Here is a 25,104-nt window from a genome sequence, read left to right as displayed (position 1 = left end):
GCAATTAAGCCCCGCCCTGCATTTCACTTCAGTTGGAGGGAAAAGAGACAATAGGAACCATTTCGCTTCTCTCGTGCAGTTCCACAAGGTAAGTGCAATTTAATCAAATGTACTGAAACAGCTGCAAATTAATGCTGTGAAATGTAGCATGTACAATAAAACATGTATGGAGAATATGTGTTTTAGCAACTAAGCTTTTTTTGTCACCAGTTCTGAACAACAAAATCGGTCATGCTATTAGCTTGCATTTCTAAGCTAGCAGACAGTAGTAGCAAGTCCCTTAAACTTTAAAAATGACAGTAAGTCACTTCCTCAAAGCCATGATAAACAAAGTTTTTACTGTACAAAATATTATTTAAGGCTGGAACTAACAGTTGTGGGGGCTTTTGTTATTTTGTCCCTCACACTCTAAACTTCAAAAAACTGCCAAAACCTGTGGAGACATGTTTCTCTTGTCCAATTTTGTCTGCGGAGGGATAAGCTCAGTAGTTACTGGTTCATTTATTGCTACTCTTCAAGTTTTGGTGTTATTTACTATCAGGGTATTCACTGGGTCATGGACACATTGTATTAAATATTAAATGAGATTTAATTTAATTTAGTATTTAATTCATACCAGGGCCTTTACAAGCATCTGAATCTGTCTTGACCTAGGAATATATAAATGTAAGAACTGATTGTTAGTTTTTTTTTTTTTCTTGATTTGGTACAAATTAATATAGCTGCAGCCTCTCCTCTGTTCTCAGGGGCACAGAAACACACGCACGTCAGTGAGCAGCAGAGCAGAGGTTACGGTGGATCCCGTGAAATGACAGTAACTGTAACATCAGTTTGACGACATCTAACTGTAAGTACTGTATGTGAAGAAAAACCTCCTCGAGTATAAACATCTGTAAAACCTGCGCAAACATGTGAAATACTTTTTAATCCGTTTGCTCCTCCATCTCTCATTTATCCTCTGACACAGCATGCTGGCTCATCTTTAAGCTGTAGCAAACAATCTAGCAGTCGTTGTCCTTATACTTTCTGCTAACCATAACTCGCCACTGAAATGATTGTGTTAAAAGTTTCTGCTGGCAGAGCCAACCAGCCCTCACTGCCACATAAACAGCTGAGAAAGGAGGAAAGAGGTAGGACAGGAAGAATAACTGTTTTTTTTTTTTTTTGCTGTGTTTTTAATCTTATTTTGAAATTATTCAATGTTGTGACAACAGGAATATGATTAAAATGACTTGTTTCCAGTGAGATATTGTGACTTTTCTGTTGTAGAAATTACTGTTACTGCTCTAACATTTAGTTTTAATTACAATATTCAATTGTGATCCCTTTCAAAATCCTCTCCCTCTCTCTGTCTCATGTATACATAAATATAGACATATATACTGTATATATTATAAAGCAATCATTTAGGAATGAAAAAGAAAATTATTGATAGAGGCCCCTGCAAAATATTAACAAATCTTATCCTTTACTGTGACACATTGACCTCTAAACTGTTCTTTCTTTAAATATTGACTTTCTTTAATATATGTTTTGCATGTCTCAGTGAAGATGCTGGTCCAGGTGAAGTACAACCAACAGCAGAAGTATGTGAAGCTGGATGACGTTGAGGGACCGTTTGACTTTCTCCAATTCCATGAAAAAGGTGTTTCAATTTACTTAATCTTACCTTAAAAACTGTTTAAAAATAGACCCACTTTCTTTAAAAACCTCATGTTGTATACTCTGGTGTCTTTACATGCCTGAAGCAGATTCCTTTATAAATGGGGATAATTTACTCAACATGTGTGCCACCTAGAATGTAAAGCATTTTATACACAAGAACAGTTAACTGAGAAAAGCCAATACTTAACTTTTAAATTTGGACTTAAGAAGTGTCAGGGTTACTTGAGGGAAAAAATCACCAGTGGATGACTCCATCTAACTAGAACAGTCATTTGCTGTGAGACAAATGAAACTGCACATAAAGCACATAAATCACAATTTTCTCATACTGTTTCCCAGTCATTGAGAGATTTTGCCTGCCACCCGATGCAAGCATTATGTACAAGGATGCAACAGGGACAGAAGTTGATGCGGAAATATTCAGCGACCTGGTTGGACAAGGCAATGTGGTGCTGACAATATTCTCAAGCCAGGGTGAGATATAACATCATGTATTATCAGGCACTCTGTACACTACTGAATAAAATGATCAAATGTTTTTTTTCTTTTATTCCTTTAGAATTTTCAGACCTGTCCTTGTCCTCTGCATCTGAGATCTCTGACTCTAGCTTCAACTCAAGCGGAACTCTTACCATGGATGAGATCCCTCGCAAGAGACAGCGAAAAGAGAATAAGCATGATGCAACATCAGCTAAACAGGTTTGAACAAAGCTTGATTCACTTGAGTTTTTTTACACATTAAAACAGTTTTTGCGTGTCAAGGATAGCTGTTTATCACCATATTTTGCATTTTCATGTTTTTGTTTTTTATCAGTTGATTGAAGCTGTGTTAAAAGACAAGTCTGGCAGTGAAGCAGTACTTCAGGAGTACCAAACAACAGAAACCCTAACAGATATCACAAGACGACAAATGGTCAACATACTGGTGGCTCACATGATTGATAGTCATGGGTATGTATGTTTTTACATTCTATTTTTTTGTGCTTGATAACAACATGGCCATTACATGGATCTAGATTAAAAATTTGATATCTCCTATCAGAAACCTTCCCACTAAAGCAGTCAGAGAGGAATATGCTCTTGGCATAGTGACACTGTTCCCGTCTCTCAAGGATCCATACACCAAGAAAGGCTATGTAATTCTTATTTTTATTATTTATATGACTATTTTCATGTCATTCTTGCATCAACATTTATTTCAATAATTGCAATTTTTGGCCCTGATGCTATGTGCATAGCACTGATATGAATTCTCTGAGATTTCTCATGAACTAAGTATGACAATGAATTTAATCTTTTTTTCATTTCAGGAACACTTCTATGATGCTGCTAGTAGCACAGGATACATTTCTTGGCGTCTGAAAACAGTCCAAAGGAAAATTCGGCGTGGATCTGAGGCGCCACCAAGTAGCTCTTTGAACCTTTCTTCAGGAGGCCCAAAGTTCCAAAGGATTGTCAATGTCGACAATCAGCTTGATGGGGATGCTTGTCAAGAGGCAGTATCTTTGCTCAACCATACCACAGACAATTCCGTGATTCTCCAGAAGATGAGAGAGACATTTCAGCACCGTCAGAAGCTTGTTAATGACCCAGGTACAAGTGGTGATATCCTCTCCATCTTCCCAAGATTCCTCGATACAAAAGGATTGGTAAGTTTGGAATGAGATGTTTGGAGCAGCCTGACATTTGAAAGTATTTCCTTCGGTGGTAGTTAAATATCTTCTTTCTTAAAGGTGGAGCAAGACTTCATTCTCCTATTTGATGATGAGACATCCTCCAGGCTGCTTCAGAAGTGGGATGTGTTCTTCAAACCAAACATCATAAAAGAGGCTAAGCGACTTACTTCAGCACCAGAGTTGCGGCGCTTGTTACAGTCAGCAGAATGTTCCATTGGAAGTGATGAGGCAACATGTGAGTTGTATTTGTTTTTCTTGTTTTAAAGTATCTCCTGTATCTCTGAAAATGTATCTGATATTTGGAATAAATATGAACATTAGATGGAGGAAAAGTGAAAATTCTTGAGTTAATTCTTGTGAATCTTTGTCCTCAGTTTACGACCATGAAACGGCCTCCCTGTTGTTGCTCATACATCTCCTTCCACCACCACCAGGAGGACCGAAGTCTCCAAAAATCAGTGCATGTGATGCCATTGAGAGACTTGTTGTCTTTCATAAGGTAATATTATGAAAGTGATAACTACTTGTCATGTGTCATGTTCTTAGCCACATGTGAAAATGAAGGCAGTTAAAAAGTGAATGAAACTTAAATTAAGTCTTAACACTCATTCCGATCTTTGCACTGAGATTGAGAGGATGTTTGAATAATGACTTTAATAATGTTTTTTTGTGGCAGCACAATATTCTGGTGTCTAATACTTAGTTTCCTTCTCTCAACCTAAGTCATGCTGCAGTATGGAGGAGCATCTCCGCAACCAGCAGGGTCGGCAGCCATACCTCCTCGCTGTTGGCCGTCAGAAGAGCAAGATCGACAGCTTCTACATCGCCATGGATAAGCATCTCATCCCATGCCAGGCAAACCGCTCCCTTGGGGCATTTGTTAAACTTTTCAAAGCACATTTTGATGAATATAAAGTTGGGCTTGTTGTTTCTTTCAACTTTGATTTGTTGTACTTCTGTAGCCTGTTTCATGATGTATGGCTTTTGATTATTTCTTTTTCAATCTACAATTCCAATAAATAACACGTATTTCCAGATTACTGATAACTTTTTCAAAATAAAATGTAATTCCCGAATAAGATAATTGTATCGAATCCAATGGATTGTCTGGTCCTAGAATCTCTTTGTAATGTTTGTTTGATTCCCCCAAAATACGACACAGTCTAATTTGAAAAACATATGTGCCTCGTCGGCTGTAGTAAAAAATAAAAACCCCATGCCTCCTCGGTCTAACCTCTCACAGCCCTTTATCTGCCGTGTCAAAGATGGATCAGAGACCACCTTTGCCCCTAACCCCCACTTCTTCTCCACTACCAAGAGAACAGTAATTAATCCGAGCTGAGTTTTTGAAAATATTCCAACATGACTTTTTACTTTCATTTTGTATCAAAGCTGAGTTGTGCTCTCTGGTTTATTTTGCAAATGAACCGACAGAACATGATCATGTACAAGACTCGCCTACCCACAATGCACTGCAGCCCAACGCTCCTGGTCGGATGTTTGTATCGGGGTTCATGGAGAGATGCGGTAAAGAGTGGTAGCCAAGACACACGGTCACACACGGTCACACTCGGCAATTATTTTGACCTGGGGAGCAGATTTAGAGGAAAAAATGTGTCTGGGGGGCCGGGATATCTGATTTTCAGGTACAAAAAACTTCACAATGACACAAAATAAACACAACAGTTAAACCTCACACTAAAAACAAGACATTTACTTGTACGTTCAAAAGACAGACTAGAACAAGACAAGACATGCAATGTCATCTACAAAATGTTATGTAAATGTTAGTCATTACACATGTGGCTATGGTTTTGATGTATTTGTTACAGACATGTTTACGTCAAGTAACATCACATGGTTCCATTTGCACCTTTCAACAAATCTGAAAAGGAATATTAAGAAGTAAGACTTATATTTAATCCTACCTCTTCTCCGAGCACACGGTGACTGTACATACGGGTCGAAAAATGTCTGTGGAGTTTTAAGGCAAATACCAGATGAGTCGCCCGCTGGCCTCTTCTAAAATTAGCTCAAATAGCAGCACTTACCAGTGAGCTGCCTCTATTTTTTAAATTGTATTTATTTACTGGCAAGCTCGTCTCGCTTTGCTCGACATTTTTAATTCTAAGAGAGACAAAACTCAAACAGAATTTGAAAATCCAAGAAAATATTTTAAAGACTTGGTCTTCACTTGTCTCCTCTCTGAGCTGCAACCTTATCGTGGTAGAGGAGTTTGCGTGTCCCAATGATCCTAGGAGCTATGTTGTCCGGGGGCATAAAGCCCCCTGGTAGGGTCTCCCAAGGCAAACAGGTTCTAGGTGAGGGATCAGACAAAGAGCAGCTCGAAGACCTTTATGAAGATGAAAAACCATGGACCCAGATTTCCCTCGCCCGGACGCGGGTCACCGGGGCCCCCCTCTGGAGCCAGGCCCGGAGGTGGGGCACGATGGCGAGCGCCTGGTGGCCGGGCCTGTTCCCATGGGGCCCGGCCGGGCACAGCCCGAAGAGGCAACGTGGGTCACCCCTCCAATGGGCTCACCACCCATAGCAGGGGCCATAGAGGTCGGGTGCATTGTGAGCTGGGCGACAGCCGAAGGCAGGGCACTTGGCGGTCCGATCCTCGGCTACAGAAGCTAGCTCTTGGGACGTGGAACGTCACGTCACTGGGGGGGAAGGAGCCTGAGCTAGTGCGCGAAGTCGAGAAATTCCGGCTGGATATAGTTGGACTCACTTCGACGCACAGCAAGGGCTCTGGAACCACTTCTCTCGAGAGGGATTGGACCCTCTTCCACTCTGGCGTTGCCGGCAGTGAGAGGCGACGGGCTGGGGTGGCAATTCTTGTTTCCCCCCGGCTCAAAGCCTGTACGTTGGAGTTCAACCCGGTGGACGAAAGGGTAGCCTCCCTCCGCCTTCGGGTGGGGGGACGGGTCCTGACTGTTGTTTGTGCTTATGCACCAAACAGCAGTTCAGAGTACCCACCCTTTTTGGGAACACTCGAGGGAGTACTGGAAAGTGCTCCCCCGGGTGATTCCCTTGTCCTACTGGGAGACTTCAACGCTCACGTTGGCAACGACAGTGAAACCTGGAGAGGCGTGATTGGGAAGAATGGCCGCCCGGATCTGAACCCGAGTGGTGTTTTGTTATTGGACTTTTGTGCTCGTCACAGTTTGTCGATAACAAACACCATGTTCAAACATAAGGGTGTCCATATGTGCACTTGGCACCAGGATACCCTAGGCCGCAGTTCATGATCGACTTTGTAGTTGTGTCATCGGATTTGCGGCCTCATGTTTTGGACACTCGGGTGAAGAGAGGGGCGGAGCTTTCTACCGATCACCACCTGGTGGTGAGTTGGCTGCGATGGTGGGGGAGGATGCCGGACAGACCTGGGAGGCCCAAACGCATTGTGAGGGTCTGCTGGGAACGTCTGGCAGAGTCTCCTGTCAGACAAAGTTTCAATTCCCACCTCCGGAAGAACTTTGAACATGTCACTAGGGAGGTGCTGGACATTGAGTCCGAGTGGACCATGTTCCGAACCTCTATTGTCGAGGCGGCAGATCGGAGCTGTGGCCGCAAGGTGGTTGGTGCCTGTCGGGGCGGCAATCCTAAAACCCCTTGGTGGACACCAGCGGTGAGGGATGCCGTCAAGCTGAAGAAGGAGTCCTATCGGGTCCTTTTGGCTCATAGGACTCCGGAGGCAGTGGACAGGTACCGACAGGCCAAGCGGTGTGCAGCTTCAGCGGTCGCGGAGGCAAAAACTCGGACATGGGAAGAGTTCGGGGAAGCCATGGAAAACGACTTCCGGACGGCTTCGAAGCGATTCTGGACCACCGTCCGCCGCCTCAGGAAGGGGAAGCAGTGCACTATCAACACCGTGTATGGTGCGGATGGTGTTCTGCTGACCTCGACTGCGGATGTTGTGGATAGGTGGAAGGAATACTTCGAAGACCTCCTCAATCCCACCAACACGTCTTCCTATGAGGAAGCAGTGCCTGGGGAATCTGTGGTGGACTCTCCTATTTCTGGGGCTGAGGTCGCTGAGGTAGTTAAAAAGCTCCTCGGTGGCAAGGCCCCAGGGGTGGACGAGATCCGCCCGGAGTTCCTTAAGGCTCTGGATGCTGTGGGGCTGTCTTGGTTGACAAGACTTTGCAGCATCGCGTGGACATCGGGGGCGGTACCTCTGGATTGGCAGACCGGGGTGGTGGTTCCTCTCTTTAAGAAGGGGGACCGGAGGGTGTGTTCCAACTATCGTGGGATCACACTCCTCAGCCTTCCCGGTAAGGTTTATTCAGGTGTACTGGAGAGGAGGCTACGTCGGATAGTCGAACCTCGGATTCAGGAGGAACAGTGTGGTTTTCGTCCTGGTCGTGGAACTGTGGACCAGCTCTATACTCTCGGCAGGGTTCTTGAGGGTGCATGGGAGTTTGCCCAACCAGTCTACATGTGCTTTGTGGACTTGGAGAAGGCATTCGACCGTGTCCCTCGGGAAGTCCTGTGGGGAGTGCTCAGAGAGTATGGGGTATCGGACTGTCTTATTGTGGCGGTCCGTTCCCTGTACGATCAGTGCCAGAGCTTGGTTCGCATTGCCGGCAGTAAGTCGAACACATTTCCAGTGAGGGTTGGACTCCGCCAAGGCTGTCCTTTGTCACCGATTCTGTTCATAACTTTTATGGACAGAATTTCTAGGCGCAGTCAAGGCGTTGAGGGGTTCCGGTTTGGTAACCGCAGGATTAGGTCTCTGCTTTTTGCAGATGATGTGGTCCTGATGGCTTCATCTGACCGGGATCTTCAGCTCTCGCTGGATCGGTTCGCAGCCGAGTGTGAAGCGACCGGAATGAGAATCAGCACCTCCAAATCCGAGTCCATGGTTCTCGCCCGGAAAAGGGTGGAGTGCCATCTCCGGGTTGGGGAGGAGACCCTGCCCCAAGTGGAGGAGTTCAAGTACCTAGGAGTCTTGTTCACGAGTGAGGGAAGAGTGGATCGTGAGATCGACAGGCGGATCGGTGCGGCGTCCTCAGTAATGCGGACGTTGTACCGATCCGTTGTGGTGAAGAAGGAGCTGAGCCGGAAGGCAAAGCTCTCAATTTACCGGTCGATCTACGTTCCCATCCTCACCTATGGTCATGAGCTTTGGGTCATGACCGAAAGGATAAGATCACGGGTACAAGCGGCCGAAATTAGTTTCCTCCGCCGGGTGGCGGGGCTCTCCCTTAGAGATAGGGTGAGAAGCTCTGCCATCCGGGAGGAACTCAAAGTAAAGCCGCTGCTCCTCCACATCGAGAGGAGCCAGATGAGGTGGTTCGGGCATCTGGTCAGGATGCCACCCGAACGCCTCCCTAGGGAGGTGTTTAGGGCACGTCCAACCGGTAGGAGGCCACGGGGAAGACCCAGGACACGTTGGGAAGACTATGTCTCCCGGCTGGCCTGGGAACGCCTCGGGATCCCCCGGGAAGAGCTAGACGAAGTGGCTGGGGAGAGGGAAGTCTGGGTTTCCCTGCTTAGGCTGTTGCCCCCGCGACCCGACCTCGGATAAGCGGAAGATGATGGATGGATGGGTCTTCACTTGTTTAAATAAATTCATTCTTTTTTTTACTTTGCTTCTTATAACTTTCAGAAAGACAGTTTTAGAGAAAAAATACAACCTTAAAAATGATTTTAGGATTTTCAAAAACATATACCTTTTTACCTTTTAAATTCCTTCCTCTTCCTGACAATTTAAATCAATGTTCAAGTAAATTAATTTTTTTTATTGTAAAGAATAATAAATACATTTTAATCTAATTCTTTATTTTAGCTCCTGTTTTTTCGACAAAAAATATTTGTGAAATATTTCTTCAATTATGATTAAAATTCCAAAAAAATATTGTGGCAAATCTCGAAAAACCTTTAGAATCAAATTTAAATCTTATTTCAAAGTCTTTTGAATTTCTTTTAAAATTCTTCTTCTGGAAAATCTAGAAGAAATGATGATTTGTCTTTGTTAGAAATATAGCTTGGTCCAACTCGTTATATATTCTAACAAAGTGCAGATTGGATTTTAACCTATTTAAAACATGTCATCAAAATTCTAAAATTAATCTTAATCAGGAAAAAATACTAATGATGTTCCATAAATTATTTTTTAAAATTTTTTCAAAGAGATTGGAGTTAGCTAGTTTTTCTCTCCTTTTTTTCGGTTGAATTTTGAATTTTAAAGAGTCGAAATTGAAGATAAACTATGTTTCAAAATTTAATTTTTATTTTTTTCCTGTTTTCTCCTCTTTTAAACCGTTCAATTAAGTGTTTTTTTCATCATGTATTCTCTACAAAAAACCTTCCGTAAAAGGAAAAAAAATGTATGACAGAATGACAGACAGAAATACCCATTTTTTTATACATATAGATTTATTTATTAAAGGTAGATTGAGCAAATTGGTTATTTCTGGCAATTTATTTAAGTGTGTATCAAACTGGTAGCCCTTCGCAATAATCAGTACCCAAGAAGTAGCTCTTGGTTTCAAAAAGGTTGGTGACCCCTGATATAAATGAATGTAACGATGGTAATAAAATGTTATATAGCAAAGTAAAAGTTGTGTTTTTTATCTAAGTAAATGTAACTCGTTACTACTCACCTACGTGGATAAGTGTGTTCACCTTTGACAGGTACGACAAAATAAAAATAAAAATAAAAATGATCACCATCGAGTTTAGGTGACTTGAAACAAGCATGCATTCAATGTTTGGCTTTACCGTGTCTACTTTTACTTTCACTTTCTTTGATATTCTGCCAGCAGAAGCGTCTGCCTCACACTTTTCCCCCACGTTCAGCACTTTGGCCACAGCGAGTCCATCTCATGAAGGCTTTCTGCTGACTTTTTTACTCAGGATGAAACTTCCTGATGCAACCCTGGCCGGGAATCGAACCCATGCGAGGCAGATGCGTGTCCCGTTACCAGAGGTGGGACCGAGTCATTTTTTTGCAAGTCACAAGTAAGTCTCGAGTCAAGTCCCGAGTCAAGACAGGCAAGTCCGAGTCAAGTCCAAAGTCAATACTGGAAAGTCTCAAGTCAAGTCCCAAGTCCTGCATTTTGGGTTTTGAGTCATTTCAAGTCTTTTTAACCACAGACTAATATATGTACACAGATTGTGTATGCTTTTAAAACGCTGTATGTATTTATTAAAAAAAACAGTGCTGACATTGCACTTCATAATAGCACTATTAACCAGTTATTCTAAACATTTAACTCATTCCTTTACAGTACAAACACATCTGAAAAAACAAGTGCAACTGTACTTATTTGCACAAAAGTGTTAACATTGTATTTCCATGGAATATTGCATTGTAACTAGTTCATCAGCAGTTTATGTCATGTTGTCACCTTATCTCATTGATCTCATCTCATACTGTATGTGTTTATGTCTGTGTACACATGAAAAACCACAAATACATGAACATAACAATGAACAGTGCTGTACTTGTTAGATGTCAGGGCCCTATGCAATATGTACACATATTCTTAATATAGTATACATTTTAACTGACCTTTATTTGACTATGTTTGTCTTTTTGTAGGTGGCTAAAATACGCGGTGCTGCTGACCGCCGTCTAATATTACGTTACTGTGTGTGATACATTCATTAACGTAACGTTATGTGTAGGTACCTCATGCAACCCTGCTTAAAAAAAATCACTTGACAATAAGTATGAATAAGGTAACATCTGCAGTGGACGCAACAGATTGCTGTGTTTGCAATGACGTTATAACCATAGACATCTTATAAGTAGACGCAGAATTGGCTGCTGTGACGCAAGCAATTTGGCCGCCATCTTGAAGTGGTGATGAGGAGCCGGCAAACAGCCTAAACTAACATTTGACAGGTAGAAAAAAAAGATGCTGGGCTGGTATTCAGCGTTTTCCTGCTCAATTGAGCGGACTGTTGAAAATAGGAATTGGAGGATTACTTTTCACAAGTAAGAATTTACATTAACATACTATTGGTTGTATTTTGTGAAAATAATATTACCTCAGAGTTAAGCAGGAGCAAAGAACTACAATATTTGTATGTGAAAATCACAAAGAAATCTTCTGGGGGAGGATGACCCCACTACAGGTATGTGGTTTACAAACTTTCAGGCCCAACTAAAACAAAATTCACCAGCCGCCACTGATTATGATGCATTCTCATTTTATTGTAACCACAGATAAGTCTTCAAGTAACAATATTCAAATACTAACTTTGTTGAGTAAGACAGAATTGTTTTATTCTGAATCATGTGAAACAGATTGGTGGTTTTAGCTGAAATAAAGACTTTCAGGTGTTTATATATGTTTAAGTATTTGGCAGACACTTGTACCCCCTGTGAACATTTTTTTTTAATTCAAGTACCCCCTAATCAGAGCAAAGCATTTTTGGTTGAAAAAAGAGATAAAGAAGTAAAATACAGCACTATGTCATCAGTTTCTGATTTATTAAATTGTATAACAGTGCAAAATATTGCTCATTTGTAGTGGTCTTTCTTGAACTATTTGAAAAAAAAAGATGTAAAATTAACTAAAAGCTTGTTGAAAAATAAACAAGTGATTCAATTTTAAATAAAGATTTCTACACATAAAAGTAATCAACTTAAAGTGCCCTCTTTGGGGATTGTAATAGAGATCCATCTGGATTCATCAACTTCATTCTAAACATTTCTTCACAAAAAAAAAACTTTAACATCAATATTTATGGAACATGTCCACAAAAAATCCAGCTGTCAACACTGAATATTGCATTGTTGCATTTCTTTTCACAGTTTATGAATTTACATTCATATTTTGTTGACGTATTATTCAGTAAATATATTTATAAAGGATTTTGAATTGTTGCTATTTTTAGAATATTTAAAAAAATATCATGTACCCCTTGGCATACCTTCAAGTACCCCCATTTGAGAACCACTGGTCTATAGGTCCGTAAGATATATAGATATCTAATGTATTCATACATTGTTTATGTAAGATATACGCATGTATATATAACCTAATCATATTGTTTCTTTAACTTAAAAATAGCTGACTGTTTTTTTCCCCTTCTCTGGGATTATATTCCCAGTTTTGATCTCCGACGTCTGGTCACTTATAGCATATAAGAATATTCTATTATTGTTAAGCAAATTATGAACATGCCAAGACATGTGTCTTTTATCATAGTTACACGTATGACAAAAAAAGCGCGTGAGTATCAGTGGTATTCAGTGAGTTAATATGAATTAAATGTGCTGACAATTCATTGCTCCTGCCAAAGGAATTGCCCTGAGTGGAGCGGATCACCACTCCAAGATGGCGGCCGCGCGTCACGTCAGCGGCAATAGGCAGTAGCGCTCGATGCTGTGTCTACTTATAAGATGTCTATGGTTCTAACGTTAGCAGTGAGTTTACAGCCTCACTCATTTAACTACACAACGAATAAAAGTTACGTTACTCAGCCAATAAACGTTAGCTTACATTCAAAACGTACCCTTCTTTGTGCAACTTCAAATGTCGAACGAAGTTGGAAGTTGTTGCGTCTCCGTCTGTAATCTTCCAACCGCATGTTTTGTATACGGCGATTCCTGTTTTGTTGACCAAGTCGTACTTTTAATACCCGAACGAAACACTTTATGGCATAATTTTATTCACTTATTCTTCTGTTGTTTGAAAGCTCTTCTTTGTTGGTTTTCCTGCAATTTGATTGGATGAATGCTGTGTGACGAAAACAACGCGGGTGTAATTTGATTGGCTGTTGTACTGACAGGTAGCGCACAGGCTGTCATTGCACACATGTTGACAAACACGCGTACACAATGGAAGATACGGAGCGCTCCTGAATAACTTTTTAATTGTTGGGTTTTGGAGAAAGTAGCAATGATCGTGGTGACTGCTTGTATTATCTGGAGCAGTTTACCAAAGGACAGCCCAGAGAGTTGGTGCGCAGTTGCCTCTATATGCCTACAGAGAGAGGCTATGCTACAGCAAAACGCCTACTAAGGGAACACTTTGGAAATCCTTCAAAAATAACAGCAGCCTACATGGACAAAATTATGGCATGGCCAAACATCAAGTCTGAGGATGTAAAAAATCTCCAAGCTTTCGCACTGTACTTGTGAGAATGCTCCAATGCCATGGATGAGCTGCAGTACTTGGACGAGCTCAACATCCAATCCAATCCACTTTATTTATATAGCACATTTAAACAACAATAACGTTCCTAAAGTGCTGCACAGCCATGTTAAAAACAATTGTAAAAAAAATAATAATAAAATAAAATAAAATAAATATATATATATACATCTTATGCTCCACCAATGACTGAATAAAAACAAAAATAAATAAATATAAAACCAATAAAAACAAATATGATAAAAAACTATTTTAAAGGGTAAAATCAATTAAAACAGTAAAATAAAAATCAAAGTGTATAAAAAACACAGAGGACAACAGAGGACAGAGGACCACACAACTCACGTAGTGTTAAAAGCCAAAGAATAAAAGTGGTTCTTAAGACGAGACTTAAAAGAGTCCACTGTGGAAGCAGTTTGAACATGGAGGGGCAGAGTGTTCCAGAGCTTAGGGCCGACCACAGAGAAGGCCCTGTCTCCCCTGGTCTTAAGTCTGGTCTTGGGCACCACGAGCTGGAACTGGCTCTCGGACCTCAGAGCGCGCGCAGGAATGTAAATTTGGATAAGATCCGAGATATTTTGAGGTGCCAGTCCATGTAAAGATTTAAAAACAAACAGCAATGTTTTAAAATCAATTCTAAAATTAACAGGGAGCCAGTGCAAACTCTGAAGAATTGGGGTTATATGCTGGCGTTTCCTGGCCCCTGTTAAAAGTCCTGCTGCCGCGTTCTGGACTAACTGCAACCGGGAGAGAGCTTTTTGGCTAATGCCAGCATAAAGTGCATTGCAGTAGTCCAGGCCACTTGAAATAAAAGCATGGACCACTTGTTCAAAAAGGTTAAAAGATAAAAACGGTTTAACCTTTACTAAAAGACGAAGGTGATAAAAACACGATTTTAAAACGCCATGGACTTGTTTGTCTAGTTTAAAATGGCTGTCTATAGTGACGCCAAGGCTAGTGCCAGCTAGCATGAAGATGCTCATACAAAAGCTGCCACACAAATTAAGGGACCAGTGGAGAGGAAAAGCAGCCGACATTGTTGACCAACAAAGGCGACGTGCTTGTTTCACAGACATTGTGAAATTTATTGAACAGCAAGTCAGAATTGCTTCGGATCCTGTCTTTGGCGACATTCAAAACATCCTTCGAAATAAAGGAGTAACCAAACCCAAGCCTATACATCAACGCAAATCACAGTTCAGAAGGAACAGTTTCGCAACTCATGTGACAGTTGTCGTTAAACCTACACCGGCTCCACACCTCAATAAGTTTGTGAACACCTCCTGTCTTTACTGTACAAGTGAACATGCATTGGAGGACTGTCCAATACTGGAAAATAAGGCACACAGGGAAAAGCATGACTTTCTAAAAGAAAAAGGCCTGTGTTTTGGTTGCCTGTGCACAGGGCACCTGAGCAAGAGTTGCGACAGGCGCATCACGTGCTCTTACTGCAACAAGACGCATCCCAAAGTGCTACATATTGACAGGAGGCATCTGGAAAGTGGAGAAAATAGCCAACTTCCAAAGGTAAAAGCAGATATTTGCACTACATCCTCAACTTGTGGCCATACAGGGGCTGGCAAATATGGAATTTTACCCATCCTGCCCGTTCAAGTGAAGTACTCAAAGGGCAGCAAGATAGTCCAGACATATGCTTTCCTAGATCCAGGAAGCACAGGGACTCTCTGTTCTGAACAATTGAGTTTGAGTTTTAGTTTATTTCGAACATGCAAGCATACAACATGATACATCACAATTTCCAGTTTCTCTTTTCAACATGTTCAAAAAGGAGGAGGAAGAAGCAGAGCTTATTTAATCCTACCCCTTTTCTTTACATAACAGTTGCTAAAACTTTTGTTCACTTCCTGTTCTCAATGTATTCACAATGTATACTCCATAAGTAATAAGTAATACAAATAAATAAATAAATAAATAAATAAATAATTGCTTAAATTTTAATCCATATGATGAGATAAGTCAGATTATTTTGAGAATGAATGAGTGAGTAAAATCAGAATGTTTATCATTGTTCTTCATTTTTGTACTTTGTTAACACTTCCAGTTTGAAGAGTTTCTTGAAGTGGATCATATTAGTACATTGTTTGATTGCTTTGCTTAATCCATTCCATAATTTAATTCCACATACTGATATACTGAAGGTTTTAAGTGTTGTACGTGCATACAAATGTTTTAAATTACATGTTTTAAATTGGTGAACAGGCTGAACACAGAAGGCCGAAAAACAAAAACCCACTTGCGCACCTTGGGGCACAGTAAGGTGGTCCCGAGCAGTGGTCTGGAAATCTCTCAGTTTACTTGTAGTAAGTTTTTTTCAGCTTCCTGATGTCTTCACTCAAAGGCAGATGCCCGTGTACACTAACAATCTGATTGGTGAGGCAGAACTTGATAAGTGGCCTTACCTCCAAGGCATTAAAATTCCTCGGATAACTGCCAACGTGGACCTGTTAATTGGTACCAACGCCTCAAAGTGAATGGAACCACGGGAGGTGATTAACAGCCACGGAGATGGACCTTATGCTGTCAGAACCCTATTGGGGTGGGTGATTAATGGGCCATTACAAGGCAGTGACACGCCCCACAGTTACTGTTAACAGTTTGGAGGAACTGCCTATGAACCAGTACATGCATGATTTCAATGAGCAGGGATCCAAAGATCAAAAGGATATGTCAAAAAAGGAAAAGAAGCCCAAGATAGAGAAGCCCAGCAGGAAGACACCAAAAAGAAAACGGAGCGCAGATGACAGTGACGATGAAAGAAAAGTCAGTCGAATGCGAACAATACGCCAGGCAGTCTCCAAGGCCGTGTCGAAACAGCGGGAAATCCTTCTGGGTGACGGAGGCCGTGAGGATGAAGAGCAGGATGACCCAGAGGAAGCTTACCTGGATCCTGATGAGTCTGGCAGTGATGAAGACTTCATGGTGGAAGATGACGAGGACAGCGACTATGGCAAGTCCAAAAAGAGAAGAGTTCCCCGAAAGAGGAGGAAGAAAACGACCCCGAGAGTCCTTTGGGAGAAGAAGAGGAGGAAACTGAGAAGAAAAAAAAGCTCTCTTACCCCCAAGGTGACGAAGAAAGCTGATGGCCAGGAGTAGGAAAAGAAGACAGCTACAGTCTACATGTACTGTTGGTAATAGATCACCTGTATTGGATGTGCATAAGGAAATGGAGGCAGAGGCAATATATCGCTGACCTTTTTTGGAACAGGTGGTTTCACGAATATTTACCGTTGCTACAAGAGCGACAAAAGTGGACAAATGAAAAAAGTTTGTCTGCAAACAAAAAGGATTATCATCTAAAGACCTGTTACAAAGATATGCCTTCTAGGTGAAGGTATTGAGTAAATTAACTGCATTATTGCAAAAGGGAACATGAAAACCAAAGAAAGAGGTGTTTGTTTTTGGTATTATGGCTCTATTTTTGTTTTATCGATTCCAAATTAAATCGCTCTGTTCGTCACGCCAGCAGCAATTAGGGGCTGGTGTGTTAGAGCCAAATACACTTTCTGTCTGTCAAATTGATGACGTCGCTCAAGGGGTTGGCTCCAAGGCCAAGTGCCTGGATATTTAGGGAGGAGTCAGGATCTTGCCCAGGTGTTGCTGAGTAGAGGCACAACAGTTTTTGACTGTGCCAGGCTAGTGTTTGTTTGCTCCCGTGTATTTTCCGTTTTTGAACAAAGTGTGTTATATAATTGTGACTTTATGTTAGTAAATATTTTGGTTAAACATGGACACAATTCTGGGCCTCAATTATTAGCCGGTTGCACACGTCTGAACTAGCTTCATTTATATTCGGCAACCAGTAGCAGTAAAAGTATAGGACTTTACCGCTACAGGGGTTTTGGATATTAATTAGGAAATGTTGTTCCTAGATTACATCCATGCTAATAAAAAAAACTGCAATGACGTATTTTACAGACAAAAAGTTACACACTTTATCCCATGCCTGTGCAACAGCAAACATCTGGGCCCATGTAGAGGGGGTCCAGACTGAGGCCAAGGGAAACAAACCTCATAGCCATACCACACATAAACATGTGTGTAAGAGGGAATCGTCAAAGAACACAAAGGACATTAAAGACTTTAAAAGATGAGAGCTGATGCAACCAGATGCAAAAGTAAAACAACAACAAAAAACAAACATATACACTCTGTGGTGTTCCACGCCAACGTCTGCTGTGGTGGGGGGAGTATGGCCGGAGACAGGAGCAGACCCAACAAAGCAACCAAGAGAGCCAAGTCCGCATGGATGAACGAGGATAGATAGAAGGATAGTACTTTATTGATTCCTTCAGTAGAGTTCCCTCAGGAAAATTAAAAATGCCAGCAGCAGCGTACAGAACTGAGGTCAAATTTAAAAAGTAAATCATAAATAAGAAGGGCATGTGTTATTGTTTTTGCATTCCGTCATCCTCGTACAGGGGTGTCCAAAGTGTGGCCCGGGGGCCATTTGCGGCCCGCGGGTAATTTTGTAATGGCCAAAGCAAATTCTAAAAATACAATAAAAAAAAAAAGTGCTATTAAAGAGCAAACAGGTGAAATGTGACAAGAAAATGTTGCAATGTTTACTCTAATAACACAAAGCTGCCATCTAGGCTGTTGTTTACTAAAAAAATAACAATAAATCAAAATCAATGTCATTATGGATTATTGACCTATTCAAGGCTCCAACGACGCCACATTAAATATTCCACTTTGAGATATTTTTGGGGGGAAATGTTGCATGTTTTGTGTTTGCCATATAAAAAAAAAAAAAAACACCAATAATATATATATATATAATTGATGGATGGATCTGAAGTTCATCTGAAGATGATTGTGTTTAAAGTTAACAGTAAAAAAATATATATTTTGTTATTTCTAACGAGTAGGACAATTTTGGATCTCCAATAATTTCAGTAGGATTTTTCTTTTGTGTCATTGCTAAAAAATAAAAATAAATTAAAATCAATGTTTTTATGTGTTGAATTTTTTAAGGCTCCAATTATTATATAATCTCAAATATTCCTCTTTAAAATTCTATTGGGGGAAACTATTGCATATTTTGTGTTTTTTTCCCATAACAAAACAGGTTTTTCTTTGACAAAAAGTGCATACAACTTAAATCTTTGAAAAGGTTATATTGACAGATAGACCTAATGTTGATCTACAGATTTAAACCTGGAATAATAATAATACAAAATAATGACACATTTTAAATATATTTTTGACCAAAATCCTTTGGGGTCCCTGGGATGAAGCCTGAGTGGAGGCCTAAATGTATATTTTTATACATATATTGAATATGTTATACAGCAAAGTAAAAGTTGTGTTTCTTATCTAAGTAAATGTAACTCGTTACTACTCACCTACGTGGATAAGTGTGTTCACCTTTGACAGGTACGACAAAATAAAAATAAAAATGATCACCATCGAGTTCAATGTTTGGCTTTACCGTGTCTACTTTTACTTTCACTTTCTTTGACATTCTGCCAGCAGAAGCGTCTGCCTCACACTTTTCCCCCACGTTCAGTTCCTGGTTCATTTTTCCTGTTTGCGAGTCAAGCGAGTGTTCGTCACTTTTGTCTTTCTCTGCGGGATTAAAAGTGGCAAACATCTTTTTGTTTCGCGCTGACATCATGAACTTGTTTTTATTCTTTCTTCTGGTCGTGCAAATGCACAGCGTGACGCCTGGTAAGTCCTTTTTATAAGTTTATTAATTGTTATTCATAAATCCTATTTGTGCCTTCACTTATTTGACGTCTTAAAGTTTCTGTTACTTATTAATTAATTAATTGTTGTATTATTCAAGCCCTTTTTTTACTTAATCCTGGTTCTTTTTAAACATATTTTTTTGTTTTCCCTTTTTCCTAGTAAAAATTCAAAATGTTCCAAGAAGGTTACAGAAGCAGATAAATCCGTTTAAGCTCTTTATTTATTTTCACTTTAGTGTTTCTTGTTCAAAGACTTATTTTTTCCAAGGCTTGTAAGAACGAACACAAATCTTCAAACACGGAAGTGTCAGAAACTAATCAAGTGTAGTAACATCACCCCGCCACAAGATGTCAGTAAGAGTCGACATCAAATGGGCAGAACAGGTTGTGTTCAACTCTGTTGTACTTTTTATTCAGCCTCCATTGTAGAAAATATATGTTTATTTTCAAAATGTTCTAACTGTCAACAGATGTTAGTAATATTATTAATGTGTTGTATTTGTCATAGAACATGTGAGTCTTGACTGTGATATCTAGCAGTGTTTGATGTTCACTTTAAGACCCGACTGAAGACGGAAGGAGCTAAAATATTCACAGTGCAAGATTGTTGAACATGAAACAAAATAATAAAAAGTCATCCTGTTGTTGTTTTCTTCTTTCAGTGATTCACACGCTGCAGTATTTCCACACTGCGTCCTCTCAAGTTCCAAACTTCCCAGAGTATGTGAGTGTTGGTTATGTTGATGGAGTTCAGATTTCTCACTATGACAGCAACAGCAGGAAAGCAGAAGCCAAACAGGACTGGATGAACAAAATCACAGCAGAGGATCCAAAATACTGGCAGAGACTAACAGAGATCAGTGTTCGTAATGAGTTGAGGGGCAAACACAACCTTGAAGTTCGTAAGAAGCGTTTCAACCAAACTGGAGGTTTGTTTATGTTGAACTTTCTACTACTTAAATGTATTTGATGTACTCTTTTTATACTGTAGTAAACACACATTACTGCACTGATACTTGTCTCTGTCCATCCCATAATAACCTACACTAATACTGTGTGAGTGTGTGTGTGTGTGTGTGTGTGTGTGTGTGTGTGTGTGTGTGTGTGTGTGTGTGTGTGTGTGTGTGTGTCACTCTGCTTTACAACACTGTGTGTGTCTCAGGTGTTCACATTCTCCAGTGGATGTCTGGATGTGAATGGAATGATGAGACTGATGAAGTTAAAGGTTGGCATCAGCAAGGTTATGATGGAGAAGATTTCATATCGTTGGACATGAAGACATGGACATTTACTGCAGCAAAACAACAAGCTTTCCCCAGCAAACTCAAGTGGGACCAGAACAAACATCTACTAGAATACAAGAAGTTTTACTACACTGAGGATTGTCCTTCTTACTTGAAGAAGTATGTGAACAATGGGAAGGAGGTCCTAATGAGAACAGGTAGAAACACAACATGTACTTTCACCTTTTAACTTGTTAGCACTCCCCCTATAGGAACATTACTGACATTACACCCTGTCTCTTTATACTCTTCTCTCTTTCTCTCACCTTCTCTCCATCTTTACCTTCATTCTAACCTTCTCTCCATCTTTACCTTTGTTCTCACCTTCTCTCCATCTTTTCCTCCATCTACACCTTCTCTCCATCTTTATCTCCACTCTAACCTTCTCTCCATCTTTATCTCATTCTCTTCTTCTTTCCATCTTTACCTCCATCACCTTTTCTCCATCTTTACCTCCACTCTAACCTTCTCTCCATCCTTACCTCTATTCTCTCCATCTTTATATCCTTCTCTTGATCTTTACCTCCATTCTCTCCTTCTCTCCATCTTTACCTTATTCTCTCCATCCCTCCATTTTTCCCTCCATCCTCACCTTCTATCCAACTTTACCTCCATTCTCACCTTCTCTTCATCTTTACCTCTGTTCTCCCTTTCTCTCCATCTTTACCTCCATTCTCCTTTTCTCTCCACCTTTACCTCCATTCTTCCCTTCTCTCCATCTTTACCTCCATCCTCACCTTTTCTCCATCTTTACCTCCATCCACACTTTCTCTCCATCTTTACCTCCACTCTAACCTTTTCTCCATCTTTACCTCCATCCACATGTTCTCTTCATCTTTACCTCCACTCTAACCTTCTCTCCATCTTTACCTCTGTTCTCACCTTTTCTCCATCTTTACCTCTTTTCTCCCCTTCTCTCCATCTATACCTCCATTCTCCCCTTCTCTCTATTTGTACCGCCATTCTCTCCATATTTACCTCCATCCACACGTTCTCTCCATCTTAACCTGCTTTCTCACCTTCTCTCCATCTTTACCTCCATTCTCTCCTTCTCTCCATGTTTACCTTATTCTCTCCTTCCCTCCATCCTCTCCTTCTATCCAACTTTACCTCCATTCTCACCTTCTCTTCATCTTTACCTGCGTTCTCCCTTTCTCTCCATCTTTACCTCCATCCACACGTTCTCTCCATCTTTACCTCCATCCACACGTTCTCTCCATCTTTACCTCTGTTCTCGCCTTCTCTCCATCTTTACCTCTGTTCTCGCCTTCTCTCCATCTTTACCTCTGTTCTCGCCTTCTCTCCATCTTTACCTCTGTTCTCATTTTCTGTCCATCTTTACCTCCATCCACTCTCTCACTCCATTTTAACCTCCGTCCACAAGTTCTCTCCATATATACCTCCGTTATTACCTTCTCTCCATCTTTACTTCCATTCTCCCCTTCTCTCCATCTTTACCTCCATTCTCCCCTTCTCTCCATCTTTACCTCCGTCCACTCTCTCCCTCCATCTTTACCTCTGTTCACACCTTCTCTCCATCTTTACCTCCATTCACACCTTTTGTCCATCTTTACCTCCGTCCACACCTTCTCTCCAGCTTTACCTCAATCTAGACTTTCTTTCCATCTTTACCTCCATCCACTCTCTCACTCCATCTTTACCTCCATTACCTTTTCTTCCATATTTACTTTAATCTACACTTTCTGTCCATCTTTACCTCCATCCACACCTTCACTCCATCTTTGTCTCCATCCACACCTTCACTCCATCTTTGCCTCCATCCACACCTTCTCTCCATTTTAACCTCCGTCCACACATTCTCTCCATATTTACCTCCGTTATTACCTTATCTCCATCTTTACTTTAATCTACAATTTCTGTCCATCTTTACCTCCATCCACACCTTCTCTCCATCTTTGCCTCCATCCACACCTTCTCTCCATCTTTACTTCCATCCACACTTTCTCTCCATCTTTACCTCCATCCACACCTTCTTTCCATCCACACCTTCTCTCGATCTTTACCTCCATCCCCACCTTCTCTCCATCTTTACCTCCATCCACACCTTCTCTCCATCCACACCTTCTCCCCACGTTGTCCTGTGTTCACACGTGACATCACTTCCTGTGCAGAGCTTCCAGAGGTGTTCCTGCTCCAGAAGACGCCGTCCTCTCCGGTCAGCTGCATGGCGACAGGTTTCTACCCCGACGGTGCCGACCTGTTTTGGAGGAAAGACGGCGAGCAGATCTTCGAGGACGTGGAGCACGGAGAGATACTCCCCAACCACGACGGAACCTTCCAGATGTCGGTGGCGCTGAAAGTGGAGGTGACGGCCGACGTGGAGGGCAAGTACGAATGTGTGTTTCAGCTGTCAGGCGTCAAGGAGGACTTGGTCACCAAGCTGGAGAGAAGAAGCATCCTGAGCAACGCAAGCCATGAAGGTGAGAAAGACACATTTAGTTGGAGATGTTTCCCATCACAAGTCCACCTGTCACCATTATTGATCCATGTCACCATGACAACGCTTGACGTCTGCATGCAAAGTAGTCATGAAGGTTTCCTCTTCATGCTTTGTCACTCCACTTGTGCTTTTTTGCTCTCCACAGACAACTTGAGCGTCGCCCTCGCTGCCACGGCGGCGGTCCTCGCTGTGGCGGCCATCATCATCATCATCATCATCATGGTCATGGTCAGGCGTCACAGAAACAGACAAGGTGAGGGACGCCAATGTCCTCTGTCTTCTTCTTCTCGGTGCACTCGGTCCAGGCCGTGAGTTGATGCTTTCATCCGGGCTGCAAAGGTGCGGCCATCTTTTAGTTGCCTTCCAGCCAAACACTCAAAGATCCACAGAGACAGAGCGCACACTCTCACGTAGAAACACGGCGTGACGTGAGGGGAAAAGTCCACTTCACCTTGTTTCTCTTTCATTTCAGCCCAGTACGATCCAGCTGGTAAGTAAAACATCTTTTCTTTGAGCCGCAAGAAACAAAGCCGTGGTGAAGCGTCACTCACATGGAGGTCTGATGTGGACCTTTGTTACAAGTTTAGCCGGAAAAGCCCAACTGGAGCTGACTCCTTCACAATAAAAGTCCCTCCTGTGAGCACACGCAATACAAAGTCTGGCATATCTCACTTTTGACAGGAGTCCTCATGATGAGGATCAGCCAAATGAGACATCAAGTGTGCTGACTCGTCATGTTTCCAAGTCACACCTCAAAGATCTGATGTGAGTGACGAGCCACCTTCTGGATGTTCTTCCTTCACCGTTTGCGTTTGTCCCGCAGCTCGCCACGGCGGCGTGGAGCTCGACGAGAACGTGCAGGCGGCTGAAGGCTGAGTAAGCTCACATGGACTGTCTGCACCTCCAAATGTTCTTGTGTGAAGATGATGTTCAACTTGGATTCACCTGCTTCTGTCGGGAATGTGCTGAGTGGTCTTCTTCCTCCAGGATGCTTTGTGCACTGGAACACAGGGAGATGTCTCCATCGCTGAGGGACGTCATCACACTCGGAGATGAGATGGAGATGTGCTTTGTTCTTCGTCCGACTGCTCCTCACGCTATTCCATGTATTCTTCTTTGGCCGTTAAAAGACTTTCAAGATCAAACGTTGGTGGCTGTAAAATCGCACGTTTCATGGCCTTGACGTCATGACGAGGATTTCTTCTTTTCTTTCAATGGCCGCTGCTTATGATCAATATCACATTGTGTCACATCTCTGTCAATAAATCCGTTTTTTCTCCACTCGCCTCGCACTGCTTTCTTGGGGACCAGGAAGAGTCTCAGTCATAAAAATGGTAGAAGTAGGTCATTTTTATTTATGTTTGTATTTTTTCATTCAACACTTAAATACCTTGATCAATTTCAGGTTTATCCGTCCTTATCAGTCTTTTTTTTTTTCATAATTTACGCCATTTTTGTCAAAACATTGTTTTGTTATGGCAAAAGCACAAAATAATAATTTTCACTCAATGTAATTGCAATCTTAAATATGTCAATAATTCATAACATCATCGATTTTAATTCATAATTTTTTTTGAGCAATGACAATTAAAACTTGTCCCACTGAAATTATTAGGATCCAAACGGGCCCCACTCATAAAAATAAGTCAAACATTTTTTTTTACTTTCAACACTTAAGTCCCTCGATAAACTTCAGATCCATCCCTCGTTTCTGTGACGACCTGTCACGTCAGGTGTCACGCGGTCTGTTTGCGTTTGTGTTTATCTCCTAGTCGGCGCTCTTATTTTGGTCCCACTTCCTGTTTGTCTCCCTGAGCCCTTTTCCCTCACCTGTCGCTGATTGGCAGCCTGGCCACACCTGGTCATGGGGTGAGGGTGATGGGTCAAATGCAGAGGAAAATCTCACCACACCTAGTGTGTGTGTGACAATCATTGGTACTTTTACTTTAAACAACTGGCTTCTATGTATGCCTGCCTCGCCCTCCAGTCAGGGCTCAAGGATTGTTTTGTGAAACGTTACTTTGGTTTTTCTGTATGCTGCTTATGCTTCTGTGCACTTCCCTGCTGAACCTCCTTGTGCTCCCTGTGGGAATTAAAAGACTCTCACCCGCACGTCGTCCTCCTGTCTCCTGCATCTTGGGGTCACAACTAGAGCAGCCATGCAAGTACGTGACAGCTTCTTCATTT

The 25,104-nt window shown here is 41.6% G+C and overlaps 1 protein-coding gene across 1 annotated transcript; it reads left to right on the top strand.

Moving 5' to 3' along the window:
- The first annotated feature begins 19,521 nt into the window (after positions 1-19,521).
- LOC133551952 (class I histocompatibility antigen, F10 alpha chain-like) lies at positions 19,522-24,198 on the top strand. The gene is made up of 5 exons (XM_061899166.1): positions 19,522-20,102; positions 20,336-20,614; positions 22,589-22,897; positions 23,063-23,793; positions 23,905-24,198. The coding sequence occupies exons 1-4, from the start codon at positions 19,787-19,789 to the stop codon at positions 23,227-23,229; spliced, it is 1,071 nt and encodes a 356-aa protein (XP_061755150.1). The 5' UTR covers positions 19,522-19,786; the 3' UTR covers positions 23,230-23,793; positions 23,905-24,198.
- Positions 24,199-25,104: the final 906 nt, after the last annotated feature.

The sequence above is a fragment of the Nerophis ophidion genome, linkage group LG04 (assembly GCF_033978795.1).
Source record: "Nerophis ophidion isolate RoL-2023_Sa linkage group LG04, RoL_Noph_v1.0, whole genome shotgun sequence".
NCBI classification, from domain to species: domain Eukaryota; kingdom Metazoa; phylum Chordata; class Actinopteri; order Syngnathiformes; family Syngnathidae; genus Nerophis; species Nerophis ophidion.
The sequence above is the reverse complement of the archived record's forward strand: the minus strand, read 5'-3'. Positions and strand labels throughout refer to the sequence as shown.